General features: G+C 35.0%; 2 protein-coding genes across 2 annotated transcripts in view; one reads left to right on the forward strand and one right to left on the reverse strand.

The window, feature by feature from the left end:
• The window catches only part of LOC132162799 (pleiotropic drug resistance protein 2-like), an 11,222-nt gene extending 3,436 nt beyond the window's left edge, over nt 1-7,786 (forward strand). The window contains exons 2-17 of the mRNA XM_059573027.1: nt 345-648; nt 720-810; nt 1,297-2,197; nt 2,731-2,891; nt 3,060-3,163; nt 3,306-3,465; nt 3,567-3,647; nt 4,261-4,391; nt 4,514-4,846; nt 4,955-5,245; nt 5,334-5,417; nt 5,735-5,868; nt 5,971-6,198; nt 6,471-6,642; nt 6,748-7,002; nt 7,234-7,786. Of these exons, the coding sequence (XP_059429010.1) occupies nt 345-648; nt 720-810; nt 1,297-2,197; nt 2,731-2,891; nt 3,060-3,163; nt 3,306-3,465; nt 3,567-3,647; nt 4,261-4,391; nt 4,514-4,846; nt 4,955-5,245; nt 5,334-5,417; nt 5,735-5,868; nt 5,971-6,198; nt 6,471-6,642; nt 6,748-7,002; nt 7,234-7,503 (3,700 nt within the window). The 3' untranslated portion in view covers nt 7,504-7,786. The remainder of the gene's footprint in view (nt 1-344; nt 649-719; nt 811-1,296; nt 2,198-2,730; nt 2,892-3,059; nt 3,164-3,305; nt 3,466-3,566; nt 3,648-4,260; nt 4,392-4,513; nt 4,847-4,954; nt 5,246-5,333; nt 5,418-5,734; nt 5,869-5,970; nt 6,199-6,470; nt 6,643-6,747; nt 7,003-7,233) is intronic.
• A 2,165-nt stretch (nt 7,787-9,951) lies between these two features.
• LOC132164616 (uncharacterized) lies at nt 9,952-12,010 on the reverse strand. Its single transcript, XM_059575152.1, has 4 exons — nt 11,666-12,010; nt 10,885-10,995; nt 10,318-10,398; nt 9,952-10,186 (listed from the first exon to the last, which is right to left on the reverse strand). The coding sequence occupies exons 1-4, from the start codon at nt 11,921-11,923 to the stop codon at nt 10,112-10,114; spliced, it is 525 nt and encodes a 174-aa protein (XP_059431135.1). The 5' UTR covers nt 11,924-12,010; the 3' UTR covers nt 9,952-10,111.
• Between the last annotated feature and the right edge of the window lie 232 nt (nt 12,011-12,242).

Raw genomic sequence — 12,242 nt, forward strand, 5'->3', positions numbered from 1 at the left:
CTACTAACACACATAGCCAAGTAGTTTTTGTTAGAATATATGATTATAATCAGATTTAATTGTATTCAAATCATTCTGATTACATATCATCTCACATCTTTTAGATAATCAGATTTGATTGATTTGATATTATGTCCACCTATTATATTTGTATCATCTTCACCTACCCCAATTCTCTTATAAATAGGAGTAATTTGTAACATAAATCAATCGAGTAATAAAAGTAAAAATGTAGACCTATTGGACTATTGTCTAGTGGTGGACGAATGTGTCAAACACTGATCCACCTGTAAATCTTTTGTCTTTGTTTTCTTTATTTCCTTATTTCTTCAGTTTTGACATGTATTCAATGAACAGGTAACTGGGAAAGTCACCTACTGTGGTCATGAATTCAATGAATTTGTACCTGAAAGAACCAGTGCTTACATTAGCCAGCATGATCTCCATTATGGTGAGATGACTGTTCGTGAGACATTAGATTTCTCCGGACGTTGTCTAGGAGTTGGTACCAGGTATGAAATGCTGTCAGAGTTGTCTAGACGGGAGAAAGAGGGGGGAATTAATCCAGACCTGGAGATTGATGCCTTCATGAAAGCTACAGCTATGGCCGGACAGGAGACAAGTTTGACCACAGATTATGTTCTCAGGGTTCGTCACTTAGCTTGTTGGTTCATTTTTTTTTTCTTGTATGCTATATAACTCACGGGTTTCCAATGCAGATACTTGGATTGGATATCTGTGCTGATATCATGGTGGGAGATGACATGAGAAGGGGTATTTCTGGTGGACAGAAGAAGCGTGTAACTACTGGTATGTGTTAATAACATACAATTTTTTTGAGGGATCTTCATATAGGAAGAATTTCCCGCATAATACTGTAAATCACTTGTCCGAAAAACTTAAGCTGAGAAGAAATGTTAACACGACTTCAGTTCTAATACTATATTAAATAACTACTTGTCCCAAAAGTTGAAGTAGGTACAAACATGTTAGGACATTTGTTCTGATACGATGTTAAATCAATACTTATCTCAAAAGCTTAAGCTGATAGGAAATGGGAAACACGAAGTTTGCTAGTTTCACACTCTGAAATTTGATATGTGTGATAAATAATTTCTATAATTGTCCTAGATGTTGAAAATTAATTTTCGAGTTAATATGTGTAAGAAATCCATTCTGGCTATTTGATTTATGTTATTTTGTAATCTTCTTACACTAGCTGTCAATGGGGATTGAAAATAGAAGACAGAAAACTATTTGTGAATTTTAAGCTGGAAGTGTTTGTATTGAATGCAGGAGAAATGTTGGCTGGACCAGCAAAAGCATTACTCATGGATGAAATATCAACGGGGCTGGACAGCTCCACTACGTTTCAAATTGTCAAGTTCATGAAGCAGATGGTTCATGTCATGGATATCACCATGGTCATCTCTCTCTTGCAGCCTGCGCCTGAGACCTTCGATCTTTTTGATGACATCATTCTTCTTTCCAATGGCCAGATTGTCTACCAGGGTCCGTGTGAGAATGTTCTTGAGTTCTTTGAACATACAGGCTTCAAATGTCCAGAGAGGAAAGGTGTTGCAGACTTTCTGCAGGAAGTAACTTCCAAGAAGGACCAGGAACAATACTGGTTCAAAAGGAACCAACCTTATAGATATATCTCGGTATCCGAGTTTGTAAGGGCCTTTAACTCCTTTCACATTGGCCAACAACTCTCTGAAGATTTGAGAATTCCTTATGATAAATCCAGTGCCCATCCTGCTGCTTTGGTGAGAGAAAAGTATGGGATCTCCAACATGGAACTCTTCAAGGCTTGCTTCTCTAGGGAATGGCTACTGATGAAGCGCAACTCATTCATATATATATTCAAAACTACTCAGATAACAATCATGGCTACGATCGCATTGACTGTGTTCTTAAGAACAGAAATGAAATCTGGTCAAATAGAAGATGGAGCAAAATTTTTGGGAGCACTATTTTTCAGTCTCATTAATGTCATGTTTAATGGGCTGGCAGAACTTGCAATGACAATTTTCAGGCTTCCTGTGTTCTTCAAACAGAGAGATTTCTTATTCTACCCTGCATGGGCTTTTGCAGTGCCCATTTGGCTGCTTCGAATTCCAATTTCACTGATGGAATCTGGTATTTGGATCATTCTTACATATTACACAATTGGGTTTGCACCCGGGGCTAGTAGGTAAGTACTAAATATTTGTTCTCCTAATGTTAGCTTTTGGGAAAATTTCACTTACACCTAAATGTTTTAGCACTTTTGCAATCATACTCTCTTTAAAAAGTTGCAATGTTGAGTTCTCGTGTTTTAAAAGTTTGCAATGTCACCGCTCCGTTAAGATTTTCTGTTAAATTCTAATGAAGGATGCCAAAATCTCCAAAATACCCTATCAAAAAATGCATAACTACAATCATAGAGCTTTTTTTTTTTTTTAAATTAAGGGTAAATTTTTATTTTTATTAGTTTTGTAGGAGTATTAGGGACATTTCACCTATTTACCGTCTGTCCTAAACCCTAACAGTAGGGGTAGCATTGCAATCTTTTAAAACATGAGAACCTGATATTGCAACTTTTTAAATTGAGAATGATTGCAAAAGTGCCTAAACATTAGGAGTAAGTGAAGTTTTGCGTTAGCTTTTTTATGCTTAATGAACGTTGGAATATGATAGTTTGACAAATGAAAGGTTCTTCTGTTGACATATGTCCTATATGTTTAGGTTCTTCAAACAGTTCTTGGCTTTCTTTGGCGTACATCAGATGGCACTCTGCCTCTTTCGATTCATTGCAGCCGTTGGAAGAACACAGGTTGTTGCAAATACACTTGGTACCTTTACACTACTAATGGTGTTTGTGCTTGGAGGTTTCATTGTTTCCAAAGGTTAGAATTCTTCTCTGTTCACTGTCAAGAGTATTTTGTCATCAAAGTAATTTGTTGCCTATACCCATCTAATACCAGGATTGTTGTGAATCTTGAGAAGATTACATTGAAAAATTTCTATATAATTTCATATGTTCTAAGATATTAAATTCTCAACTTGGCACACAGATGACATTGAGTCGTGGATGATATGGGGCTACTACATTTCTCCCATGATGTATGGACAAAATGCAATTTCTATTAATGAGTTTCTTGATGACAGATGGAGCACTGTAAGTTCTTCTGAAGGATAGAAAAAATCTTTATGATTTGCAGTGAATTTTATCATCTCAATTGAATTCTCTCCACACTTGTTAAATTCAAATCTGCACTCAATGATATATGCTTAGTATCTTTGTTATTTCTTTTGTACAGCCTGTGCTCAACTCTAGTCAACCAACAGTTGGAAAGACCCTTCTCAAGGGAAGAGGCTTGTTTACTGAAGCATATTGGTATTGGATTTGTATAGCAGCACTCTTTGGGTTTTCTCTTCTTTTCAATTTTCTTTTCATTGCAGCCCTGACATTCTTGAAGCGTAAGTGAATACTTTGCACTTGTTATATTGGTTTTTCATATGGCAATGACATTGAGATCCATGTGCTGACTTTTTGTTGTTTCCTTTCAACTCAATGTCAGCTCTCGGAGATACCAAAGCTGTGATTCTGGATGATGAGTCCCAAAGCAAGCCCAAGCGACAATTGGAATCCAATTTAGAAGGTTTGTTACACTATACCTTTTTTTAAAAAAAATTTATTTATTTTTTTTTTTTTTATGTATAATAACTTGGATGTTTGCACTATTCTTGAAGTAGCCATTTGACATAAATGCTATGGATTATCTATCAAATTCAAAGGTAACAAGAACCAAAGTGTAACACTACACCCCATTAACACACAATATTGTCCGCTTTTGGCTCCCCCAAACCAGACTTCCCAAGAGATCACCCATCCTGGTACTACTCTCACTTAAGCTCGCTTAACTACAGAGTTCTAATAGGATCGTGACCATCACGGCTTTAAAACACGTTATTGTCATAAAGGGTGTAAGTATACATATAATCACATCTGCATCTCCATACTCAAGCGATGTGGGACGCCACACAAAGTCTTCACCAACCACATCATGTCTCTTCACCACTGTTGGGGCATCGAGCATCATATTAGCAAGAAAAGCATTATGTGATAATTATGGACCGTTCATCACCACTTGCACCATTCTTCATCCATGTGATCCTGCTGTAGTACTAATTTTACTGCATATGCCTTTAAATCTAGAATGCTAGCGCCACCATCACATTATTTTGCTAGTCTAATAATAACAACCATTACAGGTATTGATATGCAAGTGAGAAATGCTCAAGGAACTGCCAGCTCTGTTCAAACTAAACGAGGAATGGTTTTGCCTTTCCAACCCCTTTCACTTGCTTTCAACCATGTGAATTACTATGTTGATATGCCAGCAGTAAGTCACTTTTTTAGCAGGAATATATATTGAAGTGTTTTTCTTCATATTTAAAGAACAGAAATAATACAAAAAAATAAACATTTCTTTGATGTTTCTTAAGAACTTTGTCTTCTTTTCAGGAAATGAAGAGCCAGGGGGTTGATGAGACCCGACTACAGCTGCTGCGAGATGTTAGTGGAGCTTTCCAACCTGGTATATTGACAGCATTAGTTGGTGTCAGTGGTGCTGGAAAGACTACCTTAATGGATGTCTTAGCAGGAAGAAAGACTGGTGGATATATTGAAGGAAGTATTAGCATCTCTGGTTACCCAAAGAACCAAGCCACATTTGCTAGGGTCAGCGGTTATTGTGAACAAAATGACATCCATTCCCCGTATGTTACTGTCTATGAATCTCTGGTACACTCTGCCTGGCTGCGTCTTGCTTCGGATGTAAAGAAAGAAACACGAAAGGCATGTTTGTCAAACTGATTATCATATTACTCTATAGTTTGTTTTGAATATGAGAAACTGAATCAGATGGACAATAAAGTTGATAGGTGATTTTCTTGATTCTTATAGATGTTTGTCGATGAAGTTATGGAGTTGGTTGAGCTTAACTCATTGAGGAATGCTCTAGTTGGACTTCCAGGAATTGATGGTCTTTCAACTGAGCAGAGAAAGAGGCTCACCATTGCCGTGGAGTTGGTTGCTAGCCCCTCCATCATCTTTATGGATGAGCCTACATCAGGCCTTGATGCTAGAGCTGCTGCTATAGTCATGCGTACTGTAAGAAACACGGTGGATACAGGACGAACTGTTGTTTGCACAATTCACCAACCGAGCATGGACATATTTGAATCATTTGATGAGGTATGGTTTATTTAGCTTGTTCAATCCATTATATGTTCTTGTATGCTGTTACATCATTTCATGTGTTCATATTGTCCTATGATTGCAGCTCTTCTTGATGAAAAGGGGAGGACAAGCAATTTATGCCGGACCTCTTGGTCTCCATTCTCACAAACTTGTTGAATACTTTGAGGTGAGTTCCCATTTTTCTTGAATGCTTGATTCCAGTTGTTCTTGTTGTATAGTCAAGAAATCTTTTGACACCAAATTCCATAAAACACTTAGCTGAACTTCTTTCCAACATGTTTTTGTTGAAGCTTCCAGCAGTCTATTGTCATACTATTGCTAGTTCTAGTTGCATTATCAATGTTGGATCCCTTTAATGAGAAACTCCTTTTCTTGAATTAGATTGTTCAATTCAGACTATTCTTGACAATTTTTAAGGATTATGAAGCTTGTTCTCCAAATTTTCTAAGCACAAGTTTGACTAATATTAAGAATTTTTTCCAGGCTATCCCAGGGGTTCCCAAGATCAAAGAAGGATACAATCCTGCTACCTGGATGTTAGAGGTCAGTTCTACTGCAGTTGAGGCTCAACTTGACATTGATTTTGCAGAAGTTTATGCCAACTCTGACCTTTACCGGTGAGTAATATGAGGATTTTGTTTGTTTTATTCTCTCTTCTATGGCCAACCTGTCTGCATCTGTACTGATTTGTCACTGAATTTTTCTTTTCAAATCTTCAGGAGAAATCAGGAACTTATCAAGGAGCTAAGCACTCCCCAACCAGGTTCCCAGGATCTTTACTTCCCCACACAGTACTCTCAAAGCTTTATAACTCAGTGCAAGGCTTGTTTCTGGAAGCAGCATTGGTCATACTGGAGAAACTCACAGTACAATGCAATTCGATTTTTCATGACGATTGTTATTGGTATTCTTTTTGGTGTCATCTTCTGGAGCAAAGGAGACAAGATGTAAGTCTAAAATTTTTCATACTAAATTTCATTTCCTTTTGTTTCTATGAGTTTATGCCCCGTCTAAATTCACTTTTAAGAGTATGTTTTCTGTTTTGGGAATCAACATAGAAACAATTATTAAATCACTGCTTATCCCAAAAGCTTAAGCTTACAAGAATGGATGTGTTTGATCATTTAATTAATATTCTAACAATAATATCGTACTTCTTGTTTCTTACCGGCAATTTGGGTACTTATATGAAATCATTTGCATCTTATTTTGTCAATAGACACAAACAGCAAGACCTGACTAATCTATTGGGAGCTACATATGCTGCTGTTTTTTTCCTTGGAGCTACCAATGCTTCTGCTGTGCAATCTGTGGTGGCAGTAGAGAGAACTGTCTTTTACCGTGAAAGAGCAGCTGGAATGTACTCAGAGTTGCCTTATGCATTTGCTCAGGTAAGAGATTGGAAGTTGTTCTGAGTTAATCAAATATTTTGTTCTCTTGAAAGAATATATAAATGCATTCTGTATATATTCTGATGGGCAACATTTTTGCTGCAGGTGGCTATTGAGACAATTTATGTTGCAATTCAAACGTTTGTGTATTCTCTTCTTCTATACTCAATGATTGGATTCCACTGGAAGCTGGAAAAGTTCTTGTATTTCTACTACTTCATGTTCATGTGCTTTACATACTTCTCAATGTATGGGATGATGGTTGTTGCACTCACTCCGGGCCATCAAATTGCTTCAATTGTCATGTCCTTTTTCTTGAGCTTTTGGAACTTGTTCTCTGGTTTCCTCATCCCTAGGCCGGTACGTAATTTCAAAACCAAATCTTATTTTCATCGTCGTCATGCACGACAAAATCAAACCATCCACATCGGAACAATAGAAACAGAAACGCTATTCGAACTCCTTTTACACTTTTAATTGCTTACTCTCTAATGTGACTGTTGTTAATTATGTCAACTTTCTAATTAGTTTTGAAATAGTCTTTCATTGTTACTGCAATTAATCATAATAGTTCATGCTTTGTCACTGCAGATGATCCCCATATGGTGGAGGTGGTACTACTGGGCTTCCCCAGTTGCTTGGACAATCTATGGACTTTTCACATCTCAAGTTGGTGACAAGAAGAATTTACTTGAAATTCCTGGTTCAGAACCAAAGGCTGTAGATGAATTCGTTAAGGACTACTTGGGTTTTGACCATGACTTTCTTGTCCCTGTAGTCTTTGCCCATATTGGTTGGGTGGTCCTCTTCTTCTTTGTCTTTGCCTACGGCATCAAATTCCTTAACTTCCAAAAGAGATGAGGAACTTTCTTGTACACCAGAGAAGCTTTTTTTTTTTATTAAAAAAAAATTTAATGAGTGCACCATGGAAGCCTTAGAATGTAGAGATTTACATATAGATATATAGTTGAGTCTAGCTACAAGAAGATGGAAAATGCTAGGCTTACAAACATATTTTGCAAAAAAAATTTTACAAAGTGATGTGGCACAACATGATTGGGTTTCTCAAAATTTGAATTTATCTCATATCCAATCATATTGTGCAACATCAGTTTGTAAAATTTTTTTTATAAAAATTTGTTTGTAAGCCTAGTATTCCTTCATAGAATATATATATATATATATATATATGCTCCTCCGGGCCTTTTGTACAATATTACGGGTGATTCAATATACAATCTTATTTTCAACATGGAATCAAAGTACAAGTTCCTAATCACCTTTCCCAATTCTTTTCTCTCTCTCTCTCTCTCCGCCATCTTTTTTCAACATCCTCTCCGGTGCCACAAGTCTTTTTGGCAATCTAATAGCTCTACTTTCTTTAGATCTTTCTCTTCTACACATTGTTCAAGGGAAGAAACCCAACTCTATCACCTCCTACATGGAGTAGAAGAAGCAGTTTTAAGGTGCGTTTGAGATTATGATTTCATAGGCAAAAAGTGCAATTTTAAACGAAATCACGAAAAATGAATTATTCAGTATTGCGTTTTAAAAAAATTGCGATTTGAAAACACAAAAAATCTTAACTGTGTTTTTAAAAATCAAGTTTTCAAATGGCACATTTAAAAATGTTATTTTTAAATTGCACTTTTTGAAATCGAAAACCCAAATGGACCCGCTTTTGGTTGTTGTGAGGTAATGGCCCAATGAAAGGTTTGGACCAAAATAATGTGTTTTTCTAGTGCAGCTTTGGGCTCAACCAGTTGGTCCGAGGATGAGATCTTTTAAAAAAAGAAGGTCTACTGCACCTTTGTGACTTTAATTTCCTTCAAAGAGAGCGAATTTTTGTGCCTCCCAATATGATTATTATTATTATTATTTTTTCATTTTTTCATATATATATATCAATTTCACCAATTCTTATCATATATACCTCCTAAAATATTTTTTTAAAAAAATGTAATGTAGAATAATTTTAATATTATTATTGGATTTGATAGTTTTGAATATTATTAAGTCGGATAGCATAGGGGGCAAACAATACGAGTTAAACTGAATATTGTTAAATTCATGTCAATATAATGGTCTTACAATATTTCATTAATGCTTGAATGTGGTAAAGTAATATTTTTTAATTGAATATTGAATATTGCTACATTGACCCACCCACGTATGATAAAAACTAAGAGAAATGCTATTCAGCATTGTTAAGTGTCCATCTCTTACCATTCTATTTTATTTTTCTTATTTTTAATATGTAGATGTGAATGTACCACATAGACAAAAATGCTCGGAGACAAAAATTATCCCCATTTTTCTCAAATTTGAGAATGTTGAATAACATTTCTCTAAAATTAATAAGTGGGTCTAGAACAATTTTGGATTTCACAAATATAAATAAAATGAGTTTGAGATAAAATTTAGAAAATCATTTTCTATTTTCTTTTTAAGAACTTTAAATTACCTTAGGATTAGAATTTGTTGCGAATAGATAGGTTCATATAAACGAACCATATATATATATATATATTTGACATGTCCATGCAAGGGGAGAAAAATTTGATCTAGTGACCTCCGCTTTATGAAACGTGATCTCAAGCCGATTAAACTATCTCTTGAGAACATAAATGAGCCATGTTGGCTATTTTCTGTAGGTTTATATAATCTTAGGACAAAGTTTTCCTCCAAACTAGGTTAGAGGAATTTTCTTCAACCTACTTTATAAAAGTGACATGTGTCTTTTTTTTTTTTAATAAGATATGAAATGCACATAAGTTTTTAATAAAAGTTATTATAACTTTGTCCCGACCCTACTATTAAAAAAAATATGCATCTCACATATTCAAGGGACACATGTCACTTTTATAAATTAGGTTGAATGAAATTCCTCTTACCCAGTTTAAAGAAAAACTCTGTCCATAATCTTACACACATATATCCCCTCAGTACTTATGGAAGGAATATATGTTGGAGGTGCTTTCACACTATCAATTTTGGATCTGAAGTGATATTCACACACATATATATCCCCTCAGTACTTATGGAAGGAATATATGTTGGAGGTGCTTTCACACCATCAATTTTGGATCTGAAGTGATATTCTTGGTGGCACATCGATTTGGTGATTGAGATAGGTGACTTATTTAGTGACACAAGAAGAAATATTTCAGTTCCCAACTCTAATTTCATGACTACAGATAGGCACGTCTCACTTTTCTATATATATATATATATATAAAGGAACATTGAAAAGACAAAAGTTTAGTGTTCACTAGTGACAGACATTCTTGGTGGGTGATGTCTTTCCTAAATCAGAAAACCTCCCATGGAAAACCAGTCATGAAATTAATACAGAGAAATTAATTAAGAAATCAGAAAATATGTAAAATTCAAAAATAGCTACACTAGCTAATTACACCACACGATCAATCGAGCACACCAATCTGGTTTTCTTTATTATTAACTCATCTTATTTCAAGGTATCTATATTTTTGCTGAGCTCCTCCAGCTTCTTCATCCTTAGTCTCTCACTTTCACTCACCAGCTGAACAAATTTCATGCAACAAAAAGGAGAAAAAAACAAAAAAAACAAATCATGTTGTTAGATTTGAGTTGCCAATGTTTAATGAAAATGAAGAACTCTTGTATATATATATATATATATAAGTAATTCACCTCCATTAATTTGGTAACTAGTTGAGATTTTTCCTTGCTTTTCTCATTGAGAGCCTCAAGGGCTTCCTTGTACTCTCTCTCCTGCATGTAACAAATAATTTTTTTGAAGAAACTTTAAAATTAAGTTAATTAAAACATCAATTGCCTTAATGCGTGCCCTTCTTGATTTGATTTAGGGTAATAAATCATGACAAAGAAGCTTGAATGATTCATTTAATTAAGTGTGCCATACAAGTTAATTATGCCATCCCATGTTCTACGTACTATTATTTTAGGCACAATAATTTGGTCCATAATTTGTAATCATCATCTTAATTTCCCAACAATGATATATATTTAACATTTCTTTTAACTAAGCCCCTGACGTGTGGGTTTAAAAGAAGGTGAACGTTGGATTATATGGTTCGAACTCATAATCTTTGTTTTGATAAGCCGCTAAGAACAATACGGAAGTCAATTTATCAAATTCTGCTTAGAATTTGTCAACAAATAGCTTCTTTGATTGACATAAAGAATATAGAAAACAACAATAGTATGTAAAAGAAAGAAGTATATATAAAACTCCACCTTCTTTTGGCAGGTTTGGCCCAGTGGCTTCAACTCTTTGTTAACTGTATCTATCCTCTTGCGAACGACTCCAACTTCCTTCCTCAATGGATCTGTGAGAGCCTCGAGCTCCTAATAGAGTTTTTTTTTTAAAAAAAATAAAAAAATAATAATAATAATCCACTATATATATCATCAATAAAACAACTTATAGAGATAAATAAATTAATACCCAGATATATGTCTCTTTAAGTTTTTTAAGTTAATTTCTCAGAATAAGTGGAAAAAGTGAAGAAACCTAATACTTCAAAAACTACGAATCAGCAATTTTAAAAACTATTGTCATAGGATTATATATATATATATCAGAAGGTGATGTTTACTCTCTATTCTGAATTCCATAATTTGGCGTTTATTTCTTGCTGCATGCATGCATTCTCATCCAGCCAAATGTATATTATTTTGGCTAGCCAAATGGGATTAAAAGAAACTACACCCGACTGATCACCAAATATGAAAATAAAAATATTATAAAATCTCTAATATTATCTCTTCTTACAAAGAAAGAATAAAGAAATTTTTGAAAATAAATATTTAAATGAAAAAGTGAAAATAAATAGCTAAACATGACCTAAATGCTTAAGCAACCAAAAGGCCTTGGTTTTTCATTTCATGGCATATGACTTATAATTAAATTTCAATAACAAGTGTGTAGCTTTTAAGGTTAAATATATGTACCGATAAAAAATTAATCATTTAATCAGTACTTTAACGGATATTGATACCATGTTTTTCAACTTACTTCTCGAATATCTGCAAGGCGCTTAGTTTCTTCTTCGACACGGCCCAACTGAGCATGCACCTTGTCTCTAACCTCCGTCTTCTTCCTCTCAATTTCTTCTTCCTTCGCCCGGAACAAAGCCAGCGCTGACCGTGACATCTCGTCTTCCTTGTCCTCCATTACCGGGCTCCCATTGCAACTCATGATTCCGGAGTTCTTCACCCGCTGCACCTGCAGTGATTGTTGCTGCTCCATTAGCATCTGTCTTGCTGCTGCCATGGCTGCCTCCGGCCACCTACGTACACCAGCTGTAGTACTCTCTTATTATTTCTCTCTTTTCTTTTGCTCTTTTTCCCCACAAGAATGATTCTTCTCTTTCTCCTGCCTTAGCTGGTTATCAGCATGGCTGCCTTTAAAGCTATGAAACAACTTACTTTATTACAAATAAATATTACAATAATTCGAAAATTACCAAAATGACCTACTCAAATACATTAAGCTTTCTTTAATTTCAATTTTACTCGAGGTCTTCTCAATTAACACCATCAAAACTTTTGTATTGCAAGTTATAAGCCTTGTACTTGGAGAAGAAATTATC

Source organism: Corylus avellana, chromosome ca10 (assembly GCF_901000735.1).
Source record: "Corylus avellana chromosome ca10, CavTom2PMs-1.0".
NCBI lineage: Eukaryota > Viridiplantae > Streptophyta > Magnoliopsida > Fagales > Betulaceae > Corylus > Corylus avellana.

What these genes read in the sequence shown, in the direction of transcription:
- LOC132164616 (XM_059575152.1), bottom strand. Translation starts at nt 11,923, where the DNA reads ATGGCAGCAGCAAGACAGATGCTAATGGAGCAGCAACAATCACTGCAG. An exon ending in GCCAAACCTGCCAAAAGAAG is followed by an intron (nt 10,399 to 10,884) that starts GTGGAGTTTTAT and finishes TGTTACATGCAG; the next exon opens with GAGAGAGAGTACAAGGAAGC. An exon ending in TAGTTACCAAATTAATGGAG is followed by an intron (nt 10,187 to 10,317) that starts GTGAATTACTTA and finishes AAATTTGTTCAG; the next exon opens with CTGGTGAGTGAAAGTGAGAG.